General features: G+C 51.7%; 1 protein-coding gene and 1 pseudogene across 4 annotated transcripts in view; both read left to right on the plus strand.

Annotated features, from left to right (window-relative positions):
• The first annotated feature begins 9,375 nt into the window (after nucleotides 1-9,375).
• On the plus strand, nucleotides 9,376-17,075 carry LOC132655347 (uncharacterized; annotated as a pseudogene).
• Nucleotides 17,076-19,378: 2,303 nt separating this feature from the next.
• The window catches only part of Papln (papilin, proteoglycan like sulfated glycoprotein), a 31,470-nt gene continuing 25,216 nt past the window's right edge, over nucleotides 19,379-25,632 (plus strand). For 3 of the 4 annotated variants that reach the window (XM_060387826.1, XM_060387828.1, XM_060387827.1), the window contains exons 1-3: nucleotides 19,379-19,490; nucleotides 21,543-21,615; nucleotides 25,508-25,623. In XM_060387826.1, coding sequence (XP_060243809.1) covers nucleotides 21,547-21,615; nucleotides 25,508-25,623 — 185 coding nt within the window. In that variant the 5' untranslated portion in view covers nucleotides 19,379-19,490; nucleotides 21,543-21,546. Of the gene's footprint in view, nucleotides 19,491-20,990; nucleotides 21,396-21,542; nucleotides 21,616-25,507; nucleotides 25,624-25,632 lie in introns of those variants that run through there. The other variant, XM_021653542.2, reaches the window with a different exon arrangement.

Below are 25,632 nucleotides of genomic sequence, written 5' to 3' on the forward strand. Positions count from 1 at the left end.
CCATCTATAATGACGTATTGGGCCCTCTTCTGCCCTGCAGGCACACATACAGGCAGAACACAGTTTTTAAAAACTGTATTAATACAAATCCTTTCAGACTCAATTATAAGCTTACAGAAAATGTATTCTAGTACAACACAAATATTTCATATACTAAGGGATTATCTCGTTAAACTATTAGACCTCAGTAGTAGAGAGCGTATTGTGTTTTGCATGCCCAAGGCCCCGGCTTCTGTCCCTGTACCCAAAACCAAAAAACAATAGCAAAACCACCAGGCGTGGCAGCGTACACTTTCCTTCCTAAGCTGTGAGTAAAACATGATAGATGCAGGCCTGGTAGGATGGTTCAGCGGGTGTCGTGCAAGCCAGGTGACCAGAGTCTGACCTTTGGAACCCATTTGGTAGGAGAGGACAGACCCCTGCAGTCACACCTGTAAATACAGGAAGATACACTATTAGCTTTAGGGGCAGGGAAAAGCCACCGCTTGCATTGTCTTCAGAAGGAACAGCTAAGAGGTAGACAGAGTCGGTGCACACCATAATCCCGACACTTAGAAGGCAGAGGCAGAAGGCTGGATTCAGTTTCCAGGCTGGCCAGGACCGCATAACAAGACACCCGTCTCAAAGCAGGCAAATGGCCAGTTGTGCCAGCAGCATGAATCAGGATATCCCCTCCTGTGAGAAGGAGAGGCATCGTTTGTTTTCATGAAATCCTGGAGGCAGGGTTACTGTATTCTGTTAGAGGCTCGTGGCTCCTCTGCCTCAGCTAGGAGCGGTTGGTTTCTGAATGTTGGGAGCCCTGCACGGGTGCTCAGCGTGTGGAAGGATGAGGATGGACAAGACTGAGAACAAGCCTGCACTTCTCGTATTAGCAGGTAAGGGCCAGTGTTCTGTCAGCCCTCACACCCTCTCTTGGCGGAGAAGGCTGGAGGCTCGGGACCTGGTTAAAAGGGCTCTGCAGGTAAAAGTGCTTCCCAAGCCTGATGACCCAAGTGTCGCCTCCAGATCCACACAGTGGAGGGAGAAAACCCACTGTGCCAGGGCTTCCTCTGGCCTCCGTGTGCACTCTGGCACAGAGACTGCACATACAACAATATACAAGTTTAAATACGAAACGAATGAAATGGCTGGGGCTGGAGAGATGGCTCAGCGCTTAAGAGCACTCGCTGCTCTTGAAGAGGACCTGGGTTTGGCTCCCAGCACCTACGTGGCAGCTCACAACCATCTGAAACTCCAAAGGGATCTGACTCCTGACCTCCAGCATCAGGCACGCACATGGTACACAGATATACATGCAGGCAAAACACACGTAAGTTTTTAAAAATTATATGTATGTATATGTATGTGAGCTATTGGATTTTGTTGTTGTTTTCTGAGAAAAGGTCTTATTATGTAGTCCTGGCGGATTTGAAACTCAGAATGCACACCAGATTCATGGCAATCTGCTGTCATCCAACTCCTGGCTGCTGAGATTAAAAGTATGTGCCATCAGGCCCTCTGTGTGTCTGTGTTAAGGAACTGGCGGAAAACAGCATAATATTGGCTTACATTAAGTAAAAAGATGAGATTTAAGAATTTGTTTCACTAGGTGTGGTGATACATGCAGTCCCAGCAGAGGTGAAGGCAGGTGGCTCTCTTTTGGGCCAGCTTGGTCTACATAGTGAATTCCAGGCCAGACAGCTACATAGTGTCTTTAAAAAAAAAAAAAAAAAAAACATATGTATACATGTATTTGTGTCCATGACTGCTGATGACCTCAAAAACTATAGCATCAGATCTCCCTGAGGCAAGAGTTGTGAACCAACCTGGATGTTGGGGAACACATTCTCTGAAAGAGTATTATATGTTCTGTTTTTATATATGTTATTTTTTATGTGCACTGGTGTTTTGCCTGTATGTCTGTGTAAGGGGGTCAGAATCCCCTGGATCTGGAGTTACAGACAGTTTCGAGCTGCCATGTGGTTGCTGGGAGTTGAACCCAGGTCCTCTGTAAGAGTAGCCGGTGCTGTTAATTGCTGAGCCACCTCTCCAGCCCCTACTGTGTGCTCTTAGTCACTCTGCATCTCCTCTCTCCCGCTTGGCTTTTGAGACATGGCCTCACCATGTCTCTCAGGCTGCCTTCAAGCTCCGAAGAGGTGAATGCCAGGTAAAACCATGCCTGGCGTTCTTTTAAGATTCCGGGGCTGGTGGGTGGTAAAGGAGCCTGCCACTAAACTTGTCAGCAGCCTGAGTTTGATCCCCAGGACCTATGCGGTGGAAGGAGAGGGCTGATTCCAGCCGATTGCCCTCTGACCTCCGCATCTGCTTGCCCCTGACCACCACAAAAGAAGCTTTAAAATGGTTCTGGAGGGTTCTCTCATTGGTAAGAGCACTTGTTGCTCTTCCAGAGGACCCTAGTGTGAGTCCCAACGTCCACATGACAGCTCCCAACCATCTGGTCCTAGGGAATCCAATGCCCTTGTTTGGCTTCTGTGGGCACCAGGCACACACCCATGCACACAAAAAGTGAACAAAGAGGTAGAAAATTCTTTAGGAAAAGGCCACAGGTAAGCGGGGTGCACACCTTCAGTCCCAGCATTTACAAGACAGAGGAAGGCGGATCTCTGAGTTCAAAGGCAGGCTGGTCTACAGAGTGACAGCCAGAGCTACACAGAGAAACCCTATCTCAAAAAAAAAAAAGGTAAAAACTCTAAAGAGAGTTTTCCAATAAAAATGGCTGTGTCGGTAGCATACAGTGCCTTAATTTAATAACAGGAATTAGGACAAACGGTGAAATTCTAAAAATTCTGTATAGCTTTGGAACACTATCCCAACATACTCCATTCACTTATGGAAATGAAGACCTAAGGGCTGGGAAGATACCTTTGCAGCACCCACATGGTCACATGTTCCTGTAAGTCCAGCAGCAGGGGAAAGGGCCAAGAGACAGAAGGGTTGCTGAGTGTGCCTCGCTCCTGGTTCAGTGCGAGACCCTGCTTCAGCGGAATAGGTAGAGGGAGTGACAGCTGATGGCCTCCACATGCATGCCCAGTTTACTAAGCCAACCGGCCGTGCACTCCTGGGATCTCCCCCAGCCTCCAGCACCGGGATTCCAGACACACACACACACACACACACACACACACACACACACACACACACACTGCAGGGCCCCTTACAAGGGTGTTGGGAACAGAACTCCAGTCCTGAAACTTTACTGAGCAGTCTCCCCAGCCCTAGTTCAGTGTTTTTCATTTACAAGCTTTAGAGAACTTGGAGGTGAGGGGGTTGTGAATAATCTCAAAATTATCTCAAGGTCAAAAACAATGAATTTAGATCTGCAGGTATCCCAGAACTGCTGGAGCCAAGGAGGCAGGATGCTGATAGCCCGGGTTGGCCCTGGTTTGTGGGCTGCTGTGTAGAACTGCTCCAAGCTTTGCTCCTTGCATCGGATGACATCATGGGTTCTCCTGCCACTTGCTGGGGCAGAGCTGCTGGTATCAGGAGCCAGGCACAAGTCTGGGTGGAGGAGGCCCTCTGTGGTGCTCTCCTTTGGGATCCTGTATGGACCATTGGCTGCGGGGGTGGCCCTGCTTCCTGCTCTGGCACTGATGGAGCGCTTCCTGCTGAGGTTCCAGCCGACCGATCGACATTGGCAGTCTGGACTCATCACTACGCCCCCTGGTCATGTGATCCAGGAAGACGCACCGTGAAGAGGCGCACACTTATTGTCAAATACGAGGCAGCCCTGTACCTCCAGCTGCACAAGGCAGGGGTCGACGGGGAGAAGGAGCAGGCAGTGCCAGGAAGGTCTTGCTGGAGTCAGGCCACTCGCCCTGACTTCCTTGGGGACCCCAGTGTTGGCACCGACATCCAGAACCTCACATGCTGCTGCTTGGTGACTCAGTGTCTGCAAAGAGCTGCTTCCCAGCAACACCAGATCTTAAAGGACAGTGGACAGCAGAAGGACGCAGAGAAGGTGTGGGTGGAGACCACAGCCACCATCTCAGCAAGTCTCATGGAGCTGCCCCCTACCCACCCTCAAGCATCTTCCTGGGGCCAGTGAAAGAGCCACAGGTGAAGGTGACCCTGATGCAGCCCATTCTTGGAGCACTTGCCTGAGGTCCTCATGTGAGGTCCTCGGTTGGGTCTGGTGGCTCACACCTGCGATTTCAATACTCGGAGGCTGAGGCTAAAGGCCACATGAGACCAAAAGGCAGTGTGGGGAAAAGGTAACAGTAGAGGCGCGTGGCATTTCCTTGTTAGGCTGGATGACCCAGATGTGTAAAGCAAGCCAACAGTACAGGGTCGGTTTCCATGCTTCCACAGACCTTGGAGGAAGCGTTTCAGAGCTGGGGAGATGGTGGAGGGGGTGGATGAAATGTTGCCCTGCAGGTGTGAGACTAGGAGTTTGGAGACCCAGAACCTGGATAAAGCCGGGTGTGACCTGACGCCTGGGGCGAGATGGGATGCAGAGTCAGGAAAATCCTGGGGGCTCCAGGGCCCAGCCTGCGTGCAAAGCAGCGAGCAGGAGAGCCCGACTCAGAAAGCAAGGCGCAGGGCAAGCTCTAACACCTGAAGTTGCCCTCCGACTTCCACGTGAGCACCGTGGCACACATGCTTTCACACGCGTGAATACGTTGTACACACAGTGCACACGTACCATATACATATACATCATACACTTGTCATATACACACATCACACACATCACACACACATATCGCATACATGAACTTCACACATGCTATATACACACATCACACCTGATGGATACACATACCATACACACACACTATATACACAAACATCACACACATACCATATACACACATCATACACATACTAAACACACATACCATATACACACATAACACACACATACCACACGCACATACCATATACACAAACATCACATACATACCATATGTACATGCCATCCACACATACCATGTACACACACATCGCACACACATAACGGAAACCAGGTCTGCATGAGATCACAACAGCAGACTAGAACTTCCCTAAGGAAGAGGGGGAGGAGAGGGTGGCCGTGACCTGCGCATGACCTGCTCACCTTGGCTGGGAGACACAGCAAAAGCCAAACTTGTGGATCTGCAGAGGGAAAGCCCGTTCTGAGAGATGTAATTGCTACCTCAAGTAGAGGCGATAGCGTTTAAAACCCAGAATTAGAGAAATTAAATGGAGCCCGTAGGATGGGAAAAGCTGCCGTCCCAAACGTAGTTGAAAAAGTAAGAAAATGGCATCAGGATTACAAATCAAAACCTTTTGAAATGTTTGCAAAGAACAGCAAAAACTTGAAAAATCAAGCACGTGGCTGTAATGTAACCGTCACAGAAAACTCTGCGTTTGGGTGACGTGGCGAGGCTCAGTTTGTAGAGAAACACCTATTTGACCACACACCAAAATTCCTCCTATGAAGTCATTTTTCAGTTGGGTGTGGTGGCACATGCCTGCCATCCCGGCATTCAGGAGGCCGAGGTAGGAGGACCCATGGCCCAAGGCCAGCTCAAAAACCAAGAGTCCTCCTCCACCAGCCTTTCTCCCCTCCCTCACTCTTGAAGACCCAAGGGGGCCGCTGGGTTTGTGGGTGCTCCCGCAGTCTCCACTATTAGGAAGCTGAGGCTGGAATGTCAGTGGGGTTCAGAAATTCAGGTCCAGCCTGGACACCATGGCAGCGAGCTTTCCAGAGAGAAAGGGCAAACCTAAGACAGGCAAATTTCAAACTGCAGCAAGCCAGCAAGCCAGCATTTTAGGACAACTTTTGAGGTTTTTTTTTTTTTGTTTTTTTTAATGGTATCTCGTAGAATTCTTCATATGGAATAAGACACAGTTACTAAGAGACTAGATATATTTTTGTCTCAATAATAAAAGATCAAAAGACGTATTAGTATTCATAACCACACATTTTGTGAGTATCTTCAGCGGGCATAACGTAAGTCTTAAGATTTCAAATGACATAACAGCTTGTTTATAATACTGACTTGATTTAAATTCATTTAGTTTCCTCTTTTGGATTTATTAGCTTCCTTTTCTGTGTGAGTGTTTGCTTGCACTGGTGCCCGAGGCGGTCAAAGGTGGGCATCGGATCCCCTGTGCCTGGAGTTACTAGTGCATGTCATGGCTGTGAGCTGCCATGTGCGGCTGGGAACAGAACCCGGGTCTTCCGGGAGAACGGCAAGTGCCCTTAACTTAGGAGCCATCGCTCCCGCCACCCTCACCTTCATCTCGACACCGCTGCAGTCAAACCCCAGGATTGCCCCCACCGCAAACCTTTGCCCCGCTGCTCGGTCCCATCTCAGGTGAGCTTAGGAGTTCGTTTTTCAGGCGCTCGCATCTTAGCTAGGACAGGCTGAACGGCGCAGGAAACAGAAACTCTCCCCGCACCCCTGCAATTTGGCATTTTAGCAGCGGATCTGTCTATTTATTCGTGAAGTGTGTTGGGCACAACAACAAAAGCTTTAAGGCTGTTTTCTCAGGAGTTATCTGCTGTGGTCAGCCTTTCCTGGTCTGAGTGGCCGACGAAGCAGGTTCTGTTTTGATGAGCAGCGGGAATTTCATCTTTTGCTCTGAGTTCAAGGTTTTGACCTGTTGGCTCGGGGTGCTTGACTCTCATAAGCACCTGTCTTGCTCGTCCCTGTGGAGACTGTCAGTCTGGTAATTAACTGTTCCTCGCTCTAACCAGTCGTTAGCCAGGAAGGCCTAAGTTTACAGTTGCAAAAGGGATGACTCTGCTGTTGGGTGCCCCGAAGCTGCTGCGATTGGCAAAGCCGTTAATTACAAGATTAGAGGGCCTCTCTTTTCTTATCTTGGCTGGAAAAAGTCTAGGTGAAAAACTTCGAAGTAGATTCTGAAATTAGCAGTAATATATATATATATATATATATATATATATATATATTCTTGAGTGTTGGGATTGAAGTCATGTGCCATCACAGAAAGTCTTTGATTTAAAGAATATGTAGGAGCCAAGCATGGTAGAGACACTTACCTTCAGTCCAGTACCTGAGAGGCAGAGACAGGAGGATCACCGCAAGTTTGGAACTGGCTTAGGCTTCATACTGACATTCTGGCCAGGCAGGGTCACATAAAGAGACCCTACCTCAAAAAAAAAAAAAAGTATGCACTCCAGCTTGGTTAGTGGCATGCATTTGTAATCCCGGCAACTCAGGAAGCTGAGGCAGGCGGATTACACTGAGTGACACAGTGATGTCTGTACCAGCTCAGCTCAGAAGAGCAGCATGCATTCCTCACTGCTGTGTCATCTCTCTAGCCCTACTCAAAAAAAATATTATATCTATCTCTATATCTATATATAAATTAAAAAAAATTTTATTGGAGGGAGTACTTGTAGCCAAAGAACTATTCATTCTAACTTAAAATTCCCAAGTTGTGTGTGTGTGTGTTTGTGTGTGTGTGAACCTGGCACAGTGCATACAACTTTCGAGGGGGTTCTCCTTCCCCCAGGAGTCCAAGGATCTAGCTCAGGCCATTGATTTGGCTCTCACCCAGCGCTCTCACCCACGGCTGCCTGTCTGAGCAGAATGGCCACTGACGTGGGGCATTCAGCTGTGCCAGCTTGCAAATGATCATCCCAGCCAGCCTTGTCCCCTCACAGATGAGGGGGTCTCGGGCCCTCATCCAGCTGCCCCCCACTCTGCCCTAACAGTGGGGCCTGGAGTGTATAGGCCAATGAAGAGCAGGGGAGGGGGTCCATCTATGTGGATGGCGGGTAGAGGCTTTCCTATTTGGCCTGTGGGGGTGCAGGGGATACCCACACTTTAGTAAGTAACGCTCACCTGTGCTCCGTAGGGGAGCACTGCAGACTCACTGTTACTCGGCCGTAAACTGTGGTGGAGTTGTACCTCTGTTCGTCATCGGGATGGACCGTTAGGAGGAGGAGAGGCTGCCTATGGCTCCTCCGGGGAAGGAATTTTAGCAATAACCACTGAGACGCGTTGTCCTGCCCATCTCGTCATTGTAACAGGGTCTCATGCGGCATGGGCTGGCCTTGAACTCCGCACCGCGATGGGATTGCCTAGCTATGACACGATGCCTGGCTTGTACCTGGTGTGCTCATCTCACTGTGACCACAGCACCAGACAGAAAATACCCGAAGTTTCACTTCTGCCTCAGAGTTTCAGTCCGCTGTGGTGGGAGGAGGGCGTGAGGGCAATCGTGACGGCAGGAGAGCATGGCGCCTTGTATCGCATCGTGGAGGACAAGGCTGCTTGTATCCCAGCAAACCAGGGAGCAGGAAGGAGTTTAGAAGCAGAGGTCAGTCCATCGCCCTCAGAGGCCGGCCCTGCACAGCGGCCTGTTGCTATCAGCGAGGCGGCGTCTTTAAAGGTCTACACAGCCTCTCAACATGCCACCACCGGACAGGGACAAGGCTTCAAAGCCTGAGCCTGTGGGACTGCAGAAACCACTGCCTTGTTGCCGTGACAAAACAACCTGGCCTTGCTCTGCAGTCAGTCAGCAGAGAGCAGAGCCCAGTGGGACCCCAGCCCCCGGGAGGGGGTGCATAGTGAGACTCTGTCTCGAAAGCAAACAGCACCTTGCTGCTCCCTTTCTTCTTCTCCAGTCTAGGACGGAAGCCCAGGGGATGGTCCCACCCATATCTAGGACAGATTTTCTCGCCTCAGCTGGCTTAAGCTACAAAATTTCTCACATCCACGCCCAGAGCTCCGTTTCCATGGTGATGCTGAAGCCCAACAACTAGATAATCAAAATGAACCCTCGTAGGCACTTTTCAGGTTTAAACCATAGTAATCCCCCCCCCCCCCCGCCCAGGGTCCCAGAGGGCTGCCAGCCATTGCCATTGGTAATGCAAAATGCATTTATTCTGTCTCTGAGAGCCCTCATGGTCTTAGCTATGAACCTCTGTGAGGTGAAAGGTGCAAGCTTCCAACAAGCTGGTGCTGTAATGTAAACATGCCACTCCAAAGGTGAGGAGCAGGGGGAAGACAGCAGAGCAAAGCCAGCGTGACAAACACCAAGCTCTGTAGCTCTGTGTCCAGCATCTGGGACCTGTGGTGACATCATCTGGACTCTAATGGCTTGGGCACTCCTCGTGTTGCATTGCTGTTGAGTTCTTGCATGGCAGGGTCATTGCGCACAGCTGAGCAGGGAGGCGGGGTCATTGCATGCAGCTGAGCAGGGAGGCGTAGTTTATGTTTCTACAGCTGAATCAGGAGGCAGGTTTGGCTCATCTAGGTAGGAGCAGCCTCTGGAGGGAAGCTGTCTTGAGGCCATAACCATCCATGGGAGAAAGCTGCAGTGGAAGGTTTCTGTATGCACTGTTAACGTTCACACTCAGACCCCTGAGAAAGATGCTGCTGTTCCTCTGAGCCGATCTTGGCTTTGCCAACTCCCATGGGGCTGTGCTCGGTGCTGGAGTCCTTGACGCTGCCCACGTCAACAGCACACATCAGTCAGTGCTTGATTCACTCAGGAATCGCTGTATGCCCCCCAGAGCTGGCTCTCACCCTGCTTGCAGATCACCCCAGCGAACTCTCCATGTTCCTGCTCCAGGAACTGTGGGTGCTAGCGACCAAATCCGTGTCCTCTGGGAGAGAGGCTGGTGCTCTTCGCCCCTGAGCCAGCTCTCCAGCCACGGAGTCCTTTAAAAGCACTGATCTCTTGAGCAAATACCTCTTTGTCTGTAACTTTGAGTGTGTTCCTTTTCTGCCCACACTGCATGTTTTCACACCTTTCTGTTCTGCCTTTTCTTTTTTTTTAAATCTTACTTCTCAACATAAACTTTGTTAAAGCAGCTAGCAGTAGCCATGGCAGGCTTTTGAATTTAGCGCCACCCAAATGCTCACGACATGGATGAGTCATAAACAAGTGCTTTGCCGGAATGTAACGTGAACGACCTCTGGCCCAGTTTCCTTCTGAAACCTCATGAGATCAGCCTTTCCCCTCTGCACTTCTCTCGGTAGTTCCAGTCTCCAGAGCTTACCGGAATTGCCCATTACGCTCTGCTGACCGTATTCTGTGCTCTTCTAGCCTGTGTATGCAGGCTTTCCTAAAGTCTTCCACAAAGGCGCATGGAAGCCGTAGGTTAACCATAGCAGTGACCCACCTAACTTTTGGTACCAGTTATCTAGCTGAGTGACTTTTGTGTTTCTGTGACATCAGTGTCTGACAGAAACAATTTACGGGAGTCATTCGGACTTACGGTTTCAGCCCATCATTTCAGGGAAGGTGAGGCATGGCAGAGTCACAGATGGCCGTGAGAGCCTGTGGTGGAATCTGCTCACATGGCTGAGCAGGAAGCAGGAGAATGGTAACAGCCATGAACTGTAAAGGGCCCTGGTGGCTTACAGAGCATGCCCAAATAGTGCCATGAGCTGAAGAGCAAGCATTTAAAACATGAGCCTGGCTGGGTATAGCAGCTTACACCTGTAATTTTGTCACTTGGGATGCTGAGACAGGAGACTTGCTATAAGTGAATTGCTGAACAGGGAGTTCCCGGTTAGTTGGGTTATAGTGTGAGACTGTCTTAAAACACAAACAGGGCTGGGCGCTGGTGGCACATGTCTTTAATCCCAGCACTCAGGAGGCAGAGACAGAGTTTGAGGCCAACCTGGTCTACAGAGTAAGTTCCCAGGACAGCCAGGACTACACGGACCCTGGATTGGAAAAAAAACCACACACACACACACACACACACAAACACACACAAAACACAAAACAACACAAACACAAAAACCTAAGCCACCTTGTGCAGGGGGCAGAATTTCATATTCAAACCATGGCGTTACCAGTGCCAGCTGGGTAGAAGTCTCAGATCCCTGAGGAAAGATCTTTTGGGGACTCCCTCCTGTTCCCTGTGTTAGAAACTGTCACCTGCTAGGTTACAACTGTTTTTAGTCATTGATCGGAGTTGCTGGCACATGCTGTGAAACACCACTGAACCTGATTGCTTTAACCTGAGCGAGCTAGACAGACGTGAGCGTGAGCTGTCTCAGATTCTCCGAAATGCTGCACTTTTTAGTCCTGAGGAGGTGGGGTGTCTCAGGTCTGCCCTGGGGGAGGGTTGGACCACAACCTCATATTTTGCAAGTGTGGGGTCCCTTTCTCTGAGGTTATTTGGGAGGGCACCCAGAAACCGATCGCGTCGTCCTTTGGCCTTCACCAGGGTTAACCCAGAGAGGTTAACATACCCTGCCCAGGTTAGCAGGTAACTGAGGTCAGGCCTTTTGGGCTGGTCAGATAGGACATTTCCTCTAAGCCAGGAAGATCTGTCAGATGGCTCTGAAGCAACTCACTCGTTCTAGGACAGACGTTTCCCTGTCCCTTTGTGTAAGTAACCCTTTGGGGGACAACTTTCCCGACTGGTAAGGGATGGACACCCTCTCGTCCAAAGATAAGTTCACGATGTAGGTGGAAGCCCCTGGCATTTTAGAGGCCATTCTCTAATTTTCATCAATAAAGATTTACAGTCATGTTTACACAGATCAGATTCATCAAGGTGTCCCCAGGCTTTTGATAAATAATGGGGAGGGGGTGGATTTATTTGTGTTTTGAACCCAAAGTGCACTGTTGTGAAACGTTCTCATGGGGTGACACTGTTGCCAGGAGAGGCCCAGGAGGCAGAGGCCCACCAAGGTGGCCCTCTGGGCTCCCCCACTGATACGTGAGGTGATCAGTTTTTCTCTTGCTTCCCAATTCCCTGGCGGTGCTCCAGCATCCTGGGGGGCGGGAAGGCGGGGAGAACCCCTTGCTCTGTTCCCTGTGATGGCAGGAAAAGCTGGCCGAATCTCTGCACTGGGAACTTGGCCAAGCCAGGTGTTTCCGTGGCCCCTCCCCCGGCTCGCCCTCCCCCACCGGCTGATCTATCGCCAGCGCATTTTTCTCCCCGTCCAGGCCCCCATCTCCAAGGATTGCTTTACCCAGGCCTCTGCCTTTGGCTGGAGAGAGGCCAGGGGTCTGATTTTCACCTTCATTTCTTCGAGGCTTGATAGTCCAGGGTCTCTCCCATCCCCCTTCCCCTCTCTACCCTGTCACTCTCAAAGCAAGCCCAGGACCTGTGAAGCGACCTCTCTCAGGGCCCGGAAGCTGGAGGGTTGACGATGTTCCCTTCACCGTGAGGCCCCTGAGCCATAGAGGGAACCACGGGAAAGCAGTGTACAGATCATGGCGGTCGGGGATGGGGGTGAACCTGGAGCTGGCTCCCAGCCATCCAGCCACCTAGTCCTGGGAGTCTTAGTTACATAAAAGCTGGGCGCCTAGGAGTTGCTGGGTAACTGTTTGAATCAATGAAGCTAAGGATAGAAGGAGTCTACCAAAGAGGATTTCCATTCCGAGGGATGAAAAGGACATGTTTTGAATAAGAACAAACATTCCAGCCTTGTTTACAAGGCTGTGCTATGGAGTGGCAGAACTTGTATGTTTAAGGGACCCTTTGCTTACAAACAAGGACCCAAAGAATGTTCCTCCCCCAGGAGACCTCCCTGATATCTCGGGCTTGTCCTGGACTAATGTCACGGTACTTAGTACAAGATGATTCATGAGGGGGCTTTTAATGCTTCCTCCTCCTTCAGCCAGAGTCAGGAAGCCAGAATCTGTGGAACAGTTACAATGACTAGGCCCCAGACTCATCAGAATTAAACCTTCATGTCATCACTCGCCCATGAGGCCAGGTAGCCCCATTTTACAGACGAGAAAAATACTAGAAGACAAATAACCTAGGGCCGTCTGTCTTCAGGGCCCCCCCAAACAAAGGGCCACTAGGTCCCCTGTCCTCTGTGGCCTCATGGTTCTCCTCAGGACACTGTAAAGTCAGGTGTTTCCCCGTCCTCTCACAAACACTGCGGGGGATGGTGACAGAACCTGAGGGTGTAGGACACAGTCCAAAGTGGCAACTTCAGCTGGGAATATCACTGGGCTTTTTATTTCACAATGTATGGTTTGTATCGTTACTTTATTTTGGTAAAATACATACATCATAAGCCTTACCATCTTAACCAGAGTGCGTGTGCGTGCATGTGTGTGAATGCGTATGCTTGTGTGCACACGTGTGCATGTTACTGTGGACTGAACTCAGGGTTTCATACACAAGAGGCGAGTGCTGTACCATCAAGCTATATCTCCAGCGTGGTGCTTTTTTAAACTATTCATAATATATATATATATTTTATATATAAATGTGTGTGTGCGTGTAGCCTCTGCCTCCCAGAGTGCTGGGATTAAAGGTGTGCACCATCACACCCAGCATTCTGTTTGTATTTTGAGACAGGGTTTCACCCTGTAGCCACAGCTGGCCTGGAACTTACCATGTAGACCAGGCTGGCCTCGAAATCACAGAAATCGTCCTGCCTCTGCAGGACGTTGGGAGTGCTGGGCCAGACAGTATTTCCATTCCACTAGGAATGTTACATAGCATGGAGTTTTAATGGCTCCCGAAATCTGAAAACGTCTCAGCCTTTGGCCCCAAGAGTTTCATTAAGAGACTGGGACAAAGATGCTGAAACTTCCCTTTCTCAAGGGGAACACGTGTCAAGATCCCCCAAAACTGTCAGAAATTATAGCTAATTCCAAATGCTGTAGACTATGATTTTCTTTATGCATTTATACCTAGGATACAAACGTGTAAGCACAACAGAGCATAAACATAATAACATAACATAAACAAATCTTCAAAGTGAACAAAATATGTAAATAATGAAGATACAGCAGTGGTTGGGGTGAAGATAGTGGTAGAGCAATTATCTAGAATGCTCAGGGACTAACGTTTGATCTCCAGCACTGCAAATAAATAAATGTGTAAGTGGATACACACAGTAGAGTTCAAGATAACAGGTTCCAGTGGTGTTGGGCTATATAATGTTTATTATTTGCCTTATGACTATTACGGCGGTATTATTTCACCCCCCCCATCACAGTTAATAAGGCATAGACACCTGTTAAATTTCATAATTTCCTTAAAGCCTTGGGCTGGGCAGATATTATCCCCCTGCTATCTCAATCACCACCTCCCAGGCCCCATCCAATGCCATCTGCCTTAGCCATTTCTAGCTGGGCTACCTTCCATCCATAATATTACAAATACTTGCTTATATTTGGTGTTTTTTCCATCCACACCATCCTTGGGTTCCTTCCTCCCCGCCCATGTGGTTTCTTCTCCACGCTAACCCGTCACGGTGTCCTCCTTCCTCCTCTCTGCCCATCTGTGCTTTTCCCATGATTCTTCTGTTCTCAAAAGCCCGAGATCCTTAGCCAAGCCTTTCCCATTCTGCCCTGTCCAGGTATAGGCTGTTTAATCAGTCAGTCATGTAGGTTTACACCAGAAGGATAGATGTATCTAGGCAGTAACCAAATCTTGAGGGCCAGTAATTAACGTTAAGATACAAGCATCAGACCAACTCCCAACCCCCACAACACTAGGTAGGAGAAAAAGGTTAGAGGGGAAAGGAGGCATGGATATTGTTAGACTATTTCTGCCAATTAGAGGCGTCAGGTTCCTTAGGGCAGGTTTGATCTTCATAGTCAGGGTATCTCCAACCAGCAACCAGTAAGTAGCAATCTAGCAAACAGCAGCTGACAGGAACTAGCAGCAGCAGGAGCCCAGGCAGCAGCTGCCAGCCTCCACAACCCTTCAGGGTTTATCTTACTCATTCAGAAACCATCCGCAGCTGGCAAAATCACAACCCTGATGGAGGGTGAGGTAAGTCATAGTCAGCTGCCCTGACTATGCTTCACAAGGTGAAACAGCACCAATGCCCCGCGCTGACATCGAGACAAAAACATTCTCATAACATTTCTGTGTGTGTGGGGGAGGGGGGTTGTTTGTTTTGTTTTAAACAAAACTTCAAGGCCTCATAGCCTGAGTTCGATCCCTGGGACCTGCTGGAACACGGCCCAAGAGTGGAGTGCAGGGAGAATTCTCAGTGCTTGCGAGCAAACTTCAAGAAACCAAGACAAGAGTCTGGTGAACTCAGTTTCTTCAAACACGTGGGGTGTGCGCTGTGCCCCTCCCAGGCGTAGCACATGGGAGTATTCATTACAGCTGGCTAGTGTTACTTGTTTATATACCTTTATGAAAAAAAAAAAAACAAAAAACCTTTTTTCTTGTCACTTTCAACAAACTGAAGCCACGAGAGCTTTACTCAGGGGATGGTTCTTAACCCTCAGGGTGTAAATTGTCTGACGCTCTGAAGGAAGCCGGGTGTTGTGTGAGACTTTAGTCTGTCTCATCTTCGGCTGTTTTCCCCGGTCCAACCACCTCTAGAGCCTAACCAGGGACCCACACGGTAGAAGGATGAGAACCGAGTCCTCAGAGCTGGCCTCTGACCTCCACATGCCGTGACGCACATACAGTGAATGGATTTTTTTAAAAAAGCTGACAGTAAAATGCCTCCGTCACACTTATCTGTGGGCCTTAACGGAATGGGATGAATGGAACGCGCTGCCTTGGACATCACTGGTGTTGAGACAGACACTCCTTAAGGGACTTACATGCGCACAAGCTTAAGTAAACAAGAATCCGGCACAAAGCAAAGGCAGAGCTCCAGGCTTTTGTCCTGTACGTAGGTACAGATAGGTAAGTCCTTATCAAAAGCATTTCCTGAGCGTTTGTCGTATTGTCACTGAAGGAGGGGACTTGTGCCCACCTTAACACACGGGGCATCTCACCCGCTCTGGCTGCCTCTCAGGGCTGAGTGCCTACTGCAGCTCCAGGCTACCCTGCCCGGACAGAGGGGCCCTGCTGTTGCCAAGGAGAGGCCTGATGTAGGTGCCATGGGAGGTATCGGGTTAAGGTATTAGCAGGGACCTTTTGTAGTACCCACCAAGCTCCCAGATAATGACACAGAGATCTATTAGATTTACTCATCAGGCCTTAAGCTCCATAACTGGGCAGACAGCCTTCGGTTCTAACCCAGTTGTGCTAGCCTGGCTGCCTCCTGCAGGTAATGGGGTTTGGTTATACAAGGAACGAGAGAAGGACATTTTCTTACAATGCCCTTGGCTCGTTTAACATGGTGGGGGGGGGGCTTTACAATTTCTCCTGGAGCCTTTCTCCTTTGGTACGTGCTGTACAAGTGTGTGCAGATGTGTGTGAAGGCCAGGGCTCAGCCTCAAGCTCTCTTCCTTACACAGTTCCTTACCGCCTCCTCATCTGAGATGGCTTCTCTTACTGAACACAGAGCTCTCCACTGAGACTAGACTGGCTTGGCCAGTGAGCTCCCAGGATCCTCCAGTGCTGGAGTTTCATGGCCAGCTTCTGTATGGGGTCCTGGGGGTTTGAACTCGGGTTCCCATGCAGCCATCTCCCCAGATCTTTTTTTTTTTTTTCCTATGCGACTATGCTTGCACCAGTTAACTCCAGGTTGAGCACTGTGCTCTCCAGGTGTTTGTGAGCCCAGCAGATCAGTTCTGGTCTACAACAGTGGTTGATGGGAGAGGCCTGCTCCTTGACTCCGCTCTGCACAGGTTCTGCCTTCTCGTCACCAGAGCTCTCTAACCCACCAGAGACGAGGACTAAGAATTCGGATCTGGGTATGTGGTGGCAGCCGCAGCAAAGCCCTTTGGCGCCAGGTCTCACACCATTTTGTTGGTACAAGCTACCAAGGGGCCAGAAAGGCAGAACGCACATGGACTATGAATGTGCGAGTGGATGCAGGAGAGGTGTCTGTAAAACGTGTGAAGAACACCTAAGGGCAATGAATCCCTACAGCCCCTCCGCCACACCTGGTTTCAGTCAGTTGTTTGATTTTATTGGCGATCTGGCAGGTCTCAGCGGTCCTGTTCACTCAGCCGATACACAGACTGCATCAAAGAGAAGATCCTCGTGCTCCTCCGTCGACAGGCCCAACAGGCTGGGAAGCAGGAGAGCTGGAAGCACTGGGGGCTGGGCTGGGCTTGGAACAGGTGCATACAGTGTGCTGTAATGAACATTTTGTATGATAGTAATCCCGTTTCCACTTTGTTACACTAGAGCCAAGACTGAATGTAAGACATGAAACGTGAATGATCTTTTCATTCTGAAACCGCCATTGCCCCTCTTCGCCTTTTCTTTTTCTTTTTTTTAACTAAACGTTTTTTTTGATAATTCAAATAGAAAGTGTTTTTGCCCATTTAAGCTTGCTTCCGGTCCTTGAAACTGTTCGTACCTGCTTTATAGCAATGAGTGCACTAACCCTCCGTGGAGGGTGGGGTGGTGACAAGGTTAGTGATGTCCTCTGGGAAAGTCTTAGAGAAAAATAAAGAAATGGCCAGGTGTAGTGGTGCACACCTTTAATCCCAGCACTCAGGGAGGCAGAGGCAGGTGGATCGCTGTGAGTTTGAGGCCAGCCTGGTCTACAAAATGAGTCCAGGACAGCCAAGGCTACAGAGAAACCTGTCTTGAAAAACAAACAAAAGAAAAGAAAAAAAATGAAAGAAAAAAGAAAAATAAATGTTTTGAAGTGGCGTGCTGGCTGGTTTTCGGTCAACTTTATGCAAGCTACAGTCATCGAGAGGGGGTAGCCTCAACTGAGAAAATGCCTTCAATAAGATCATGCTTCAGACAAGCCTGTTGGGAATTTTCTTAATCAGTGACAGATGGCTCAGCCCATTGTGGGTGGTGCCATCCCTGGGCTGTTGGTCCTGGGTTCTATAAGAAAGCAGGCAGAGCAAACCATGGGGAGCAAGCCAGAAAGCAGCACCCCTCCATGACCTCTGCATCAGCTCCTGCCTCTGGGTTCCTGCCCTGATTTCCTTCGATGATGAACCCCGATACGGAAGTGTAAGCCAAATAAATTCTTTCCTGCTGGGTTATGGTGGCGGTGGCAAACATCCTTCATCCCAGCACTCCAGAGGCAGAGGCAAGAGGACCTCTCAGTTTGAGGCCAGCCTGGTCTACAGATGGAGTTCTAAGACAGCCAGGGAGAGCTACACAGAGAAACCCTGTCTTAGAAACCAACCAACAAACCCTTTCCTTTCTGATTTGCTTTTCGTCATGGCGTTTCATCACAGCAGGTAGTAACCCTGACTAAGACTAATAGTTAAAATAGAGAGAGAGAGAGACAGAGAAAGTATCCAGATCTGGGCTGGGTGTGGTCAGTTGGTAGACTGCTTGTCCGGCACGTATTTACGCTGTCCATATAAACTGCCGGTCTGTAACACCAGCCGTCAGGATTATCCTCAGCTACACAGTGAGGCCAGCCTGGGCTGCAGGAGATCCCACCTGAAAACAGAACAAAACAAAAGGACCCAAGGCACCAGGCACCTTGGTGGACTGGGGAAAACAAGCCCACCAGAATGGTTGCTTTTCGGTGCCCCCAGCCTTCAGGAGTGAGAGAAACCTTTGCCTCCCACTTCACAAGGACCTTTGAGCAAGTTCAGAAAGGTCCTGGATGGTGGGATGGGGGGTGGGGTTAAAGAAGAGCCCCTTTCCTTTTCTGGGGAGATCGAAGTAATTGCACTGCCTTTGCTGCCAAGCTTTATCTTTGCCCAAGAATCCCCACATCCCTGGGACCCTGAAACCAGGCTTCTGTCCCGCTCTGCTGGGGACGGTCTGAAGAGCCTCAGTCTAGCCCGAACACTCACCCAGCTTTGAAGAAGGCTGAGATGGCTGTTGGAAACTGCTCTGCCTAAGGCCCATGCCGAAGCGGCCATGTCAGGGCCAGCAAGGAGCCTCTGTGGCCTCCACAGACCCAGGGCCGGGACATTTTTTTTCTAGGGAGGAGTGAACTCTCTTAAGTTTTCAGAAAAGGAATGGCTAGCAAGGAACCTTTATTTTTTTCTGCCTTCGGTACAGGATAGGGTGAGGGGGACAGGTAAGGAAAAAGCAGGAAGGATATTAAAGTCACCACAAGTGGATGCGGTTAAGCACCTCCATGCTAGCTGGTGCCCAGGGCCACGGCCGCAGCCCTCAGGCAGACCTTATTCGGCTGCAATTGACAGCTGATTTGGGGTGAAATTTTTACCGTGATGCTCCACTAGACTGCAGCCACTGTGGTGGAGTGGGGAGGCAGGCTTCGGAAGGTGACATGTTTTGAGGGATGCGTAGAAGCAGAAAAGGTTGCGTGGTGTGTGTGTGTGTGTGTGTGTGTGTGTGTGTGTGTAAACTGATTGTGGCCAAAGTATAGAATTCAGAAGGTGGCTGTACGCCCCAGTGTGTCTGTGTGGGATAGGTGTGGTGAGAAGGGGTTTTGACAAAACTCTGGAGGGCTTGGGCAAGGGGAAGTGGGACTGAGAAGGTGGCTGGCTCAGACCCAAGACCCGGAGCCCACAGAGCTCAGAAGCAAAGCCTTGGCAGGAACCCAAGAGGAGGAGGCACGGGGCAATGCCGGGCACCCGGGGCCTCTCGGTGGGGGGTACTGTGCTCCTTCAGGGATTGGAGGTGGGTGTCAGCAGACTGGGTGAGGGAAGGTGGGGCGGGGAGGAAGCCAGCCAGCGGCGGGAAGAGAAATCCAACCTCTCCCTGCTTTCGTAGGTCCTGGCGAGGTTGACCAGGGCTGGGCACCGACGGGGCGGCTCCCGGACTTCGAGAGAGACAGGTAGGAAGGCAAGCAGGCGTCTTGGGCAGGGCACGCACGCCCCGGGGAATCTGTAGGCATCTGCCCCGCCTGGCTCGTGTAGGTCTCGGTGGTCTGGAAGGGAGAGGCCCACGGGGGATGCCGTCTCTGGCTGTGGGCACTGAGGAGGGTCTCAGCTCTGCAGCTCTAGCCTGGGGTGGGGGGTGGCCTGTATCAGGTACCCCACCCTCTCCTCTCCTGGAACAGCTCCTCCCCTCCCAGGCACAGCCCAGCTGAAGCCTGCAGACCCAGAGCACCCCCTGGGGACATGCCAGGCCACAGCCAGAACCCGCCAGGCATTCGGGGCCTCTGTGGGAACCGCCCCTTGGTGCCTCTAGGGTCACGCAGCGCCACCCGGTGGGGGGGAGGGACGTGAGGGTTGGAGGAGTCTTCCTGACTCAGGGGTGCTTTGGGGACTTGGGAATCGCAGGGATGAGGTCGTAGTGGGTGGGGCTCTTCCGTCCTCTCTTCAGTCTCGCTCTGGTCCAGCTCGCCATCTGGACTAGTCCAGCAGGGAACCCTCACGCCCCTCCCCGCCCCTGATCGCGGCCGCACCCGCATCCCTACATCCTCTCCCGAGTGCGCTCCCGCCCCACCTCCCTCCTCTGTGGGGCAAACTGCAGAGCGTGACTTTTGAACGCTGTGCCCCGAAAGCCACGTTTGATTCTGAGGGAATTCAGAACGTCGGGCTGAATTACAGACTTTAATAGGAAACTTACCTGTCGGCGCTTGCTTAAGGCTCTGCCCTCGAACTGCGCGCTGCCTACGTGTCTCCGTGACGGGGGCGTGTGTGCACACGCGCGAGCACCCCGCGCTGCTCGCCCCACCACCGCGACCTCGGATGCACACGGGCCCACCTTGCACATGACTCTGGGTTCAAGGGTGCACGCGCTCGTTATGAAGACTGGGAAGGCGGCTTTCCTGTGTGGGCAAGGGTGGGCTTTTGCTTGTGTGTGTGTGTGTGTGTGTGTGTGTGTGTGTGTGTGTGTGTGAGAGAGAGAGAGAGAGAGAGAGAGAGAGAGAGAGAGAGAGAGAGAACAAGAGTGGGTGCTGGGTCTCAGCACAGTTAAGAGGAGCCACACCCTGGGCTTTAAAAGCAGTTGAATTCGGAGTGGGCCTCTTGGCCCAGACCGGCCTTGAACTCCTGGGTTCTTGTGGTATTCCTGCCTCAACTTCCCGCCAGCTGGAGCTGCAGGGTACCCAGCCCCCCTAGCACACCTGGACAAGTAACTGAAATTTTAAACTATTCTTAAACACAGTTCCCCCTGCCCCACCCCCGCCCCGTATTTATTTGGAGGGGCTGGGAGGGTAACTGTCAGGAAAATGCTGTTGCTGTGCAAGCTCACGGGGCTCTAAAAACTCGGGTAAAGCTGCAGCAGCAGCAGCAGCAGCAGTGGCGTGAGGTGTAACCCCAGCCCTGGGGGGTGGGGGGGAAGGGAGGCGGGTCCCTCCTGCCCATTGGCCAGCCAGCCTAGTAGAAAAAGCTGAGCCACGAGTTCAAAGAGAGACACTGTCTCAAAAAATACGGTGGCGAGTGCCCGGCCGAGGAAGACACCCATGATCAACCTCGGGGCTTCACAGGCCTGCACACACGCAGACACCACACGCTCCCACACACACAGACACACACCCTTCCTTATTTTGGGTAATGAAAGCTGACTGCGAATCTATTTTTGCCAGTTGTCTTTACATGGGACGAAATGGACTTTTAAATTCTTACTGAGTTTGGCAGTCTGTTTTTGTTTTTGTTTTATTTTTTTAATTGTTTTTTAAATTGTAAACTGGGTTCTCCAACAACATAGCAGGATTTTTAGTCACTCTTTTCCCCCTCTGGAATCCCAAAACAAGTCGTCCTGGTTCTTCTGCCCGCTGTGGCTCCCCTCCGGTGTGAGTTGCCTGGCACGGGGTGGGGGTGGGAGGGGAGACCCCATCGGTCTCCGTGGGAGGGGCATCCCTCTCCCCGAGCAGGAACCACCACTCTGGGTAGCCAGCCGTGGTGTCCCCTCTGGCTCTAACCGGTGGCTTCTCCTGCAGACAGATGCAGCTGTTCCTTCTCACGTTCCTGCTGCTGCTGCTGCTGCTGCTGGCCTCCACTCCTGGGTCTTGGGTGAGTGCGGAGGGCCGGTGGGGAGGCCTGGGAGGTTCCTTCGGGAGAGGCGGGGGAGGGGCGGCCGGAAGACTGAGATGAGAAGAGTCGGGCCTGAGGGGGCTCCCTGGAGGTCGGACCTCCAGTGTCAGGCTGCTTCCTTAACTGGACGCAGGGCAGTTTGCAAAAAACGACATTGTCCCTCCTTAGCCCTCCTACCTGAAGGTGCTGGCTACAGTCCCCTGGGCCCAGGCTAGTGCCACAGACCGATTATCATGACTCCTCCCCTTTAAAGAGAAAAGACCCATAGATGGACGTCCGGAGCCAGAGCTCCAGCACATCAAACTCCTGCCTGAAGGAGATGGCTGGGATGCTCCCTCACTCTCTGAAGTCCAGCAGGCGGCCACTAGGCCTGTGTGTTTACTGGACTCCTGAAACGTGGCTTGACTTGAGCTTAATTTGCACTACGGGTGGCTGTCAGGATGACCGGTGAGCAGGTAGCTCACGTGGGGCTCCAGGGACAGGGCTCCTCGGAGTCATAAGGATAAGCAGGGGACCCCAAAGGGGACAGAGGGTCTGCAGAACTGGGTGATGAGCAGAACAGAGAGCACTGGTTCCATTCTGCCCTGAAAAACCTCCCCACAAGGGAGACCACAGGCTGCCCATCCCCAGGGAAGGCCCCAAATGAGAGAGGGAGGACTTAAGGGGCAAGAGGGGACAGGGCTGCCTCTGTGGTCAAAGGAGTGGGAGGTGAGAAGGGAAGGCAGGAGTGGGTGACAGTGGTTGGAAGCCACCGTCCCCCCCAAACTCATATTCTGACACACAGGCATGCCAGGCAGCTGGCGGGCTGCAGACCCTCCTCCTTTCCTTTCCGCATGCCACCTGTGCCAGCCTATAGCCCTTGTTCCCTGGTCTCCATGCCAGCATCGAATCCCCCGGATGAAAGCCCAGAGCCACTCCATAACAGCTGCTCAACTCTAGCCCATTCTCCTGGGGTTTGGCTGGTCTAATGTCCACAGCATAGGCCATCACATGGATGAACCAATGATTATGGAGCACACTGGGTCCTATGAGGTCCCTTCTCCCATGAAGGGAGCACACTGAGTGGCCTGCTGCCTTACCTTCTCCTCCCTTCTCCCCAGCATGAAAGGCCCAGACGAGGCTGGCTTCTTTCCCTATCCTCTGTCTGGTAGAGAGATGTGGTCCAGGTTCACTGCTCTACTGCTCAGCCTACGGGTAGCGGGGTCCACCATGGGGTCCCTGTCAGGGTTGACCTGTCAGCTTAACAAAATGGCTGGCTGGATGACCAAAGGCGTGGCTGTGAGTCCCTTCACCTGCCTCTGGTCCCTGTCTCCTTCCCACACTCATCCTGGTGTCCAGCAGGCAGCCGAGTGTTCTGGAAACAGACAGAAAAAAGGGGACTCCTGAGCTGGGAGCTGGAGCTGGAGGAAGGGTGGGGTGCTGGGAGCAGCATGAAGCAGGTGGGGACAGGCCCAGAGCAGGGTTGGGCCACACCAGCTCCTGGCTTCCTACCTCCACACAGCTTGGGGTTTAGATAATTATGGAGAACAAAATGTGCTCACGCTGCTCATGACCTGATGTGTGCAGAAAGGTGCAGGGACCCTGATTCAGTTTCACACAGACCAGGGCTCCCACGAGTGCTGGCAGAAGGCCTCTACCTTACAGGTGCTGGTCGCAGGAAGCAAAGAATGTCCTTAAGGGACACCTGGTGGGAATGTGGCCTCTAGAGAACCCTAAGTTGAGACCACTGCCCTCCCCGTCAGACATCCTAGAATGCCTTCCTGGCCAGAGCATCCCTATGGACACACGAGTTGGCTCTACCTTGCCTCAGGAAGGGTTGGATTTCTGGGGGCGGTTGTACAAGGAGTATAGACGAGTGTCCAGCAGGAACCCCGGGCAGCCAGCGAGGCGTGTGATCTCCACATCCTAGCAAGGCTTGAGGGTCACAGGAGCAGGAATCCCAGCCTGGAGAGTTACCCCCACCTGACAAGTAGCTCCCCGCTTCAAAATAGAAGCTCAAGCCGAATGAAAGCAGTTTGCATTTCATTGTCAGCGTACCTGGCTCCCTGCTTTGGAAAGCTTGGAGGTTCTGTTCTAGCAAGACCCAGAGGAACAGATAATTTGACAGTGAGAGGCGCGGCCTTTGGTCGGGCTGGTCTATATGTGCTTGGCTTTGTGTGGCTAGCGGGTTTAGTGTGGTTTGCTCTGCTTCCCAGTTGTGGTCTATAAAACAAGAGTAATGAGATATCCGGTGTTGAACAAATAGCGAACTTTCCCTTCTCACCTCAGGCTGGCTGACTGTGAGGCTCCAAGATGGGGAAGGGCTTGTTTTTCTTTGTTCACACTTGGCCTCCTTCTAAGTGATGCGAGTTATAGTTCCTGAAGGTTTGTCTGGCAACAGCTCAAAATTAAGTCCCCTTTCAGCACACGGGATCCGTTTGCAGTGTGTCCCCTGCCTCTCGGCACCCTTGTCCAGCTCCTTAGGATCCAGGGTATCACTTGGCTGCCTGTTCCCTCAGGCAGGTGGGAACACAGCCCCAGGCTGAGCGCCAAGGCCTGGAGTGTGTGGCGCCTTGCTCTTTTCTGCTTGTCACTTTCCTTGGGCCATGAGGATTAGAGGAGAGATGGCGGGTACCACGTGGTCACGTGATGCTGGCTGCAAGATATCGCATCCTCACGGACATTTCCGTTGTGTAAATGCAAGAAGGCAGGTTAGAGCTACCTCTCACACAAACGCCCAGGGGTCAGAAGTTCAGGCCTGTTTCATTTCACAAAGCCCTCACAGTCCGAGGCCTTCATTCCCAAGGCAGTTCCGGGTCGAAAGGGCAGTTCCACTCGAGCCATTACAACGGGTTTCCCAGCAAAAAGGAGTGTGGGAGGAAGAGGACGACAAATGCCCATTTATGCTCTTTCCCCAGAGTACTATAGCCTGCCCCCAAGCGCTTGGGTTTATTGCCATCGATAAGAATGTAGGGATGGGGCTTGAAAGACGGAGGAAACTTGAATATCAAGTTTCCAGCAAGTAATCCAGTTTTCGGGTTCTCTCGTCAGAGGCAGGGGAAATGGGCATTGGGGTTCCCCTAGGAGTCTCGGCCACAGATTAGCAGGAATTCCGTTGTCCCCTCTAACCTACACACAGGCTCTAGTTTAATAGACCAGGACCATAGAAGTTTCTGGAACTGAACTCACTCACATCCAGAGCAGGAGAGGTACAATAAGGCTCAGGTGGCCTTCTCCGGGGACTCCTACTGAAGTTCTGTCCTGTCTTGGGGTTACACTCTCTAAATAGGTAGAGCCCGCCCTCCCCCACCCAAGGACTTGCCGTGATCTGCCCCATCCCCTAAAGGCCTCTCTTGAAAGGGTGGGTCTGCAGACCCACACAGGCTCTGTGCAGGGGACACCAAGCCAGGCTCCAAACTGGCCTAGTCAGGGGAGAAAGCCTCTTCCCCACCACCTCTGGCAGACAGACACCCAGAACGCGAGGCTATCTGGATGAGTCGACCATAGCGGAGTTAGTTAGCTAACAGGCCCAAAGCAGCACATCGCGGTGCCCTTGTCCTAGCCCCCGCCTTTAAGATCCCCTCTTCCACATTACAGTAGACCCACAAATACCTGCACTGGGTGCCGGGCCCCCTCCCCGAGGGTTCCCCGAACAGCAGGCTCTTCCCAGCTGACTGAGCCCAGTCACACCTAAACGGCCCTCCCTCCCGCTACTTAAGACATTTCGGTGTTTCTGCGTCCTAAACAGGCAGTGTAGGAAGCCTCCAGCTCTTTGAACTAGTTGGGGAGCGGCTTGAGCAGAGGGCCCTGTGCGGGGGCTCTAGCCTTAAGTCCCAAGGGCAGGGAGGTGTGACGGATGCTGAGTCACACAGCCAGGGCCTGTCTTTCCCAGGCTCGAAATGTGAGGCGCCAGAGTGACAGCTGGGGCGCCTGGGGCGACTGGAGCCCCTGCAGCCGGACCTGTGGAGGAGGCATCAGCTTCCGGGAGCGCCCCTGCTACTCCCAGAGGTAGGGAGG

This window comes from Meriones unguiculatus, chromosome 7 (assembly GCF_030254825.1).
Source record: "Meriones unguiculatus strain TT.TT164.6M chromosome 7, Bangor_MerUng_6.1, whole genome shotgun sequence".
In the NCBI taxonomy this organism is placed as follows: Eukaryota; Metazoa; Chordata; class Mammalia; order Rodentia; family Muridae; genus Meriones; species Meriones unguiculatus.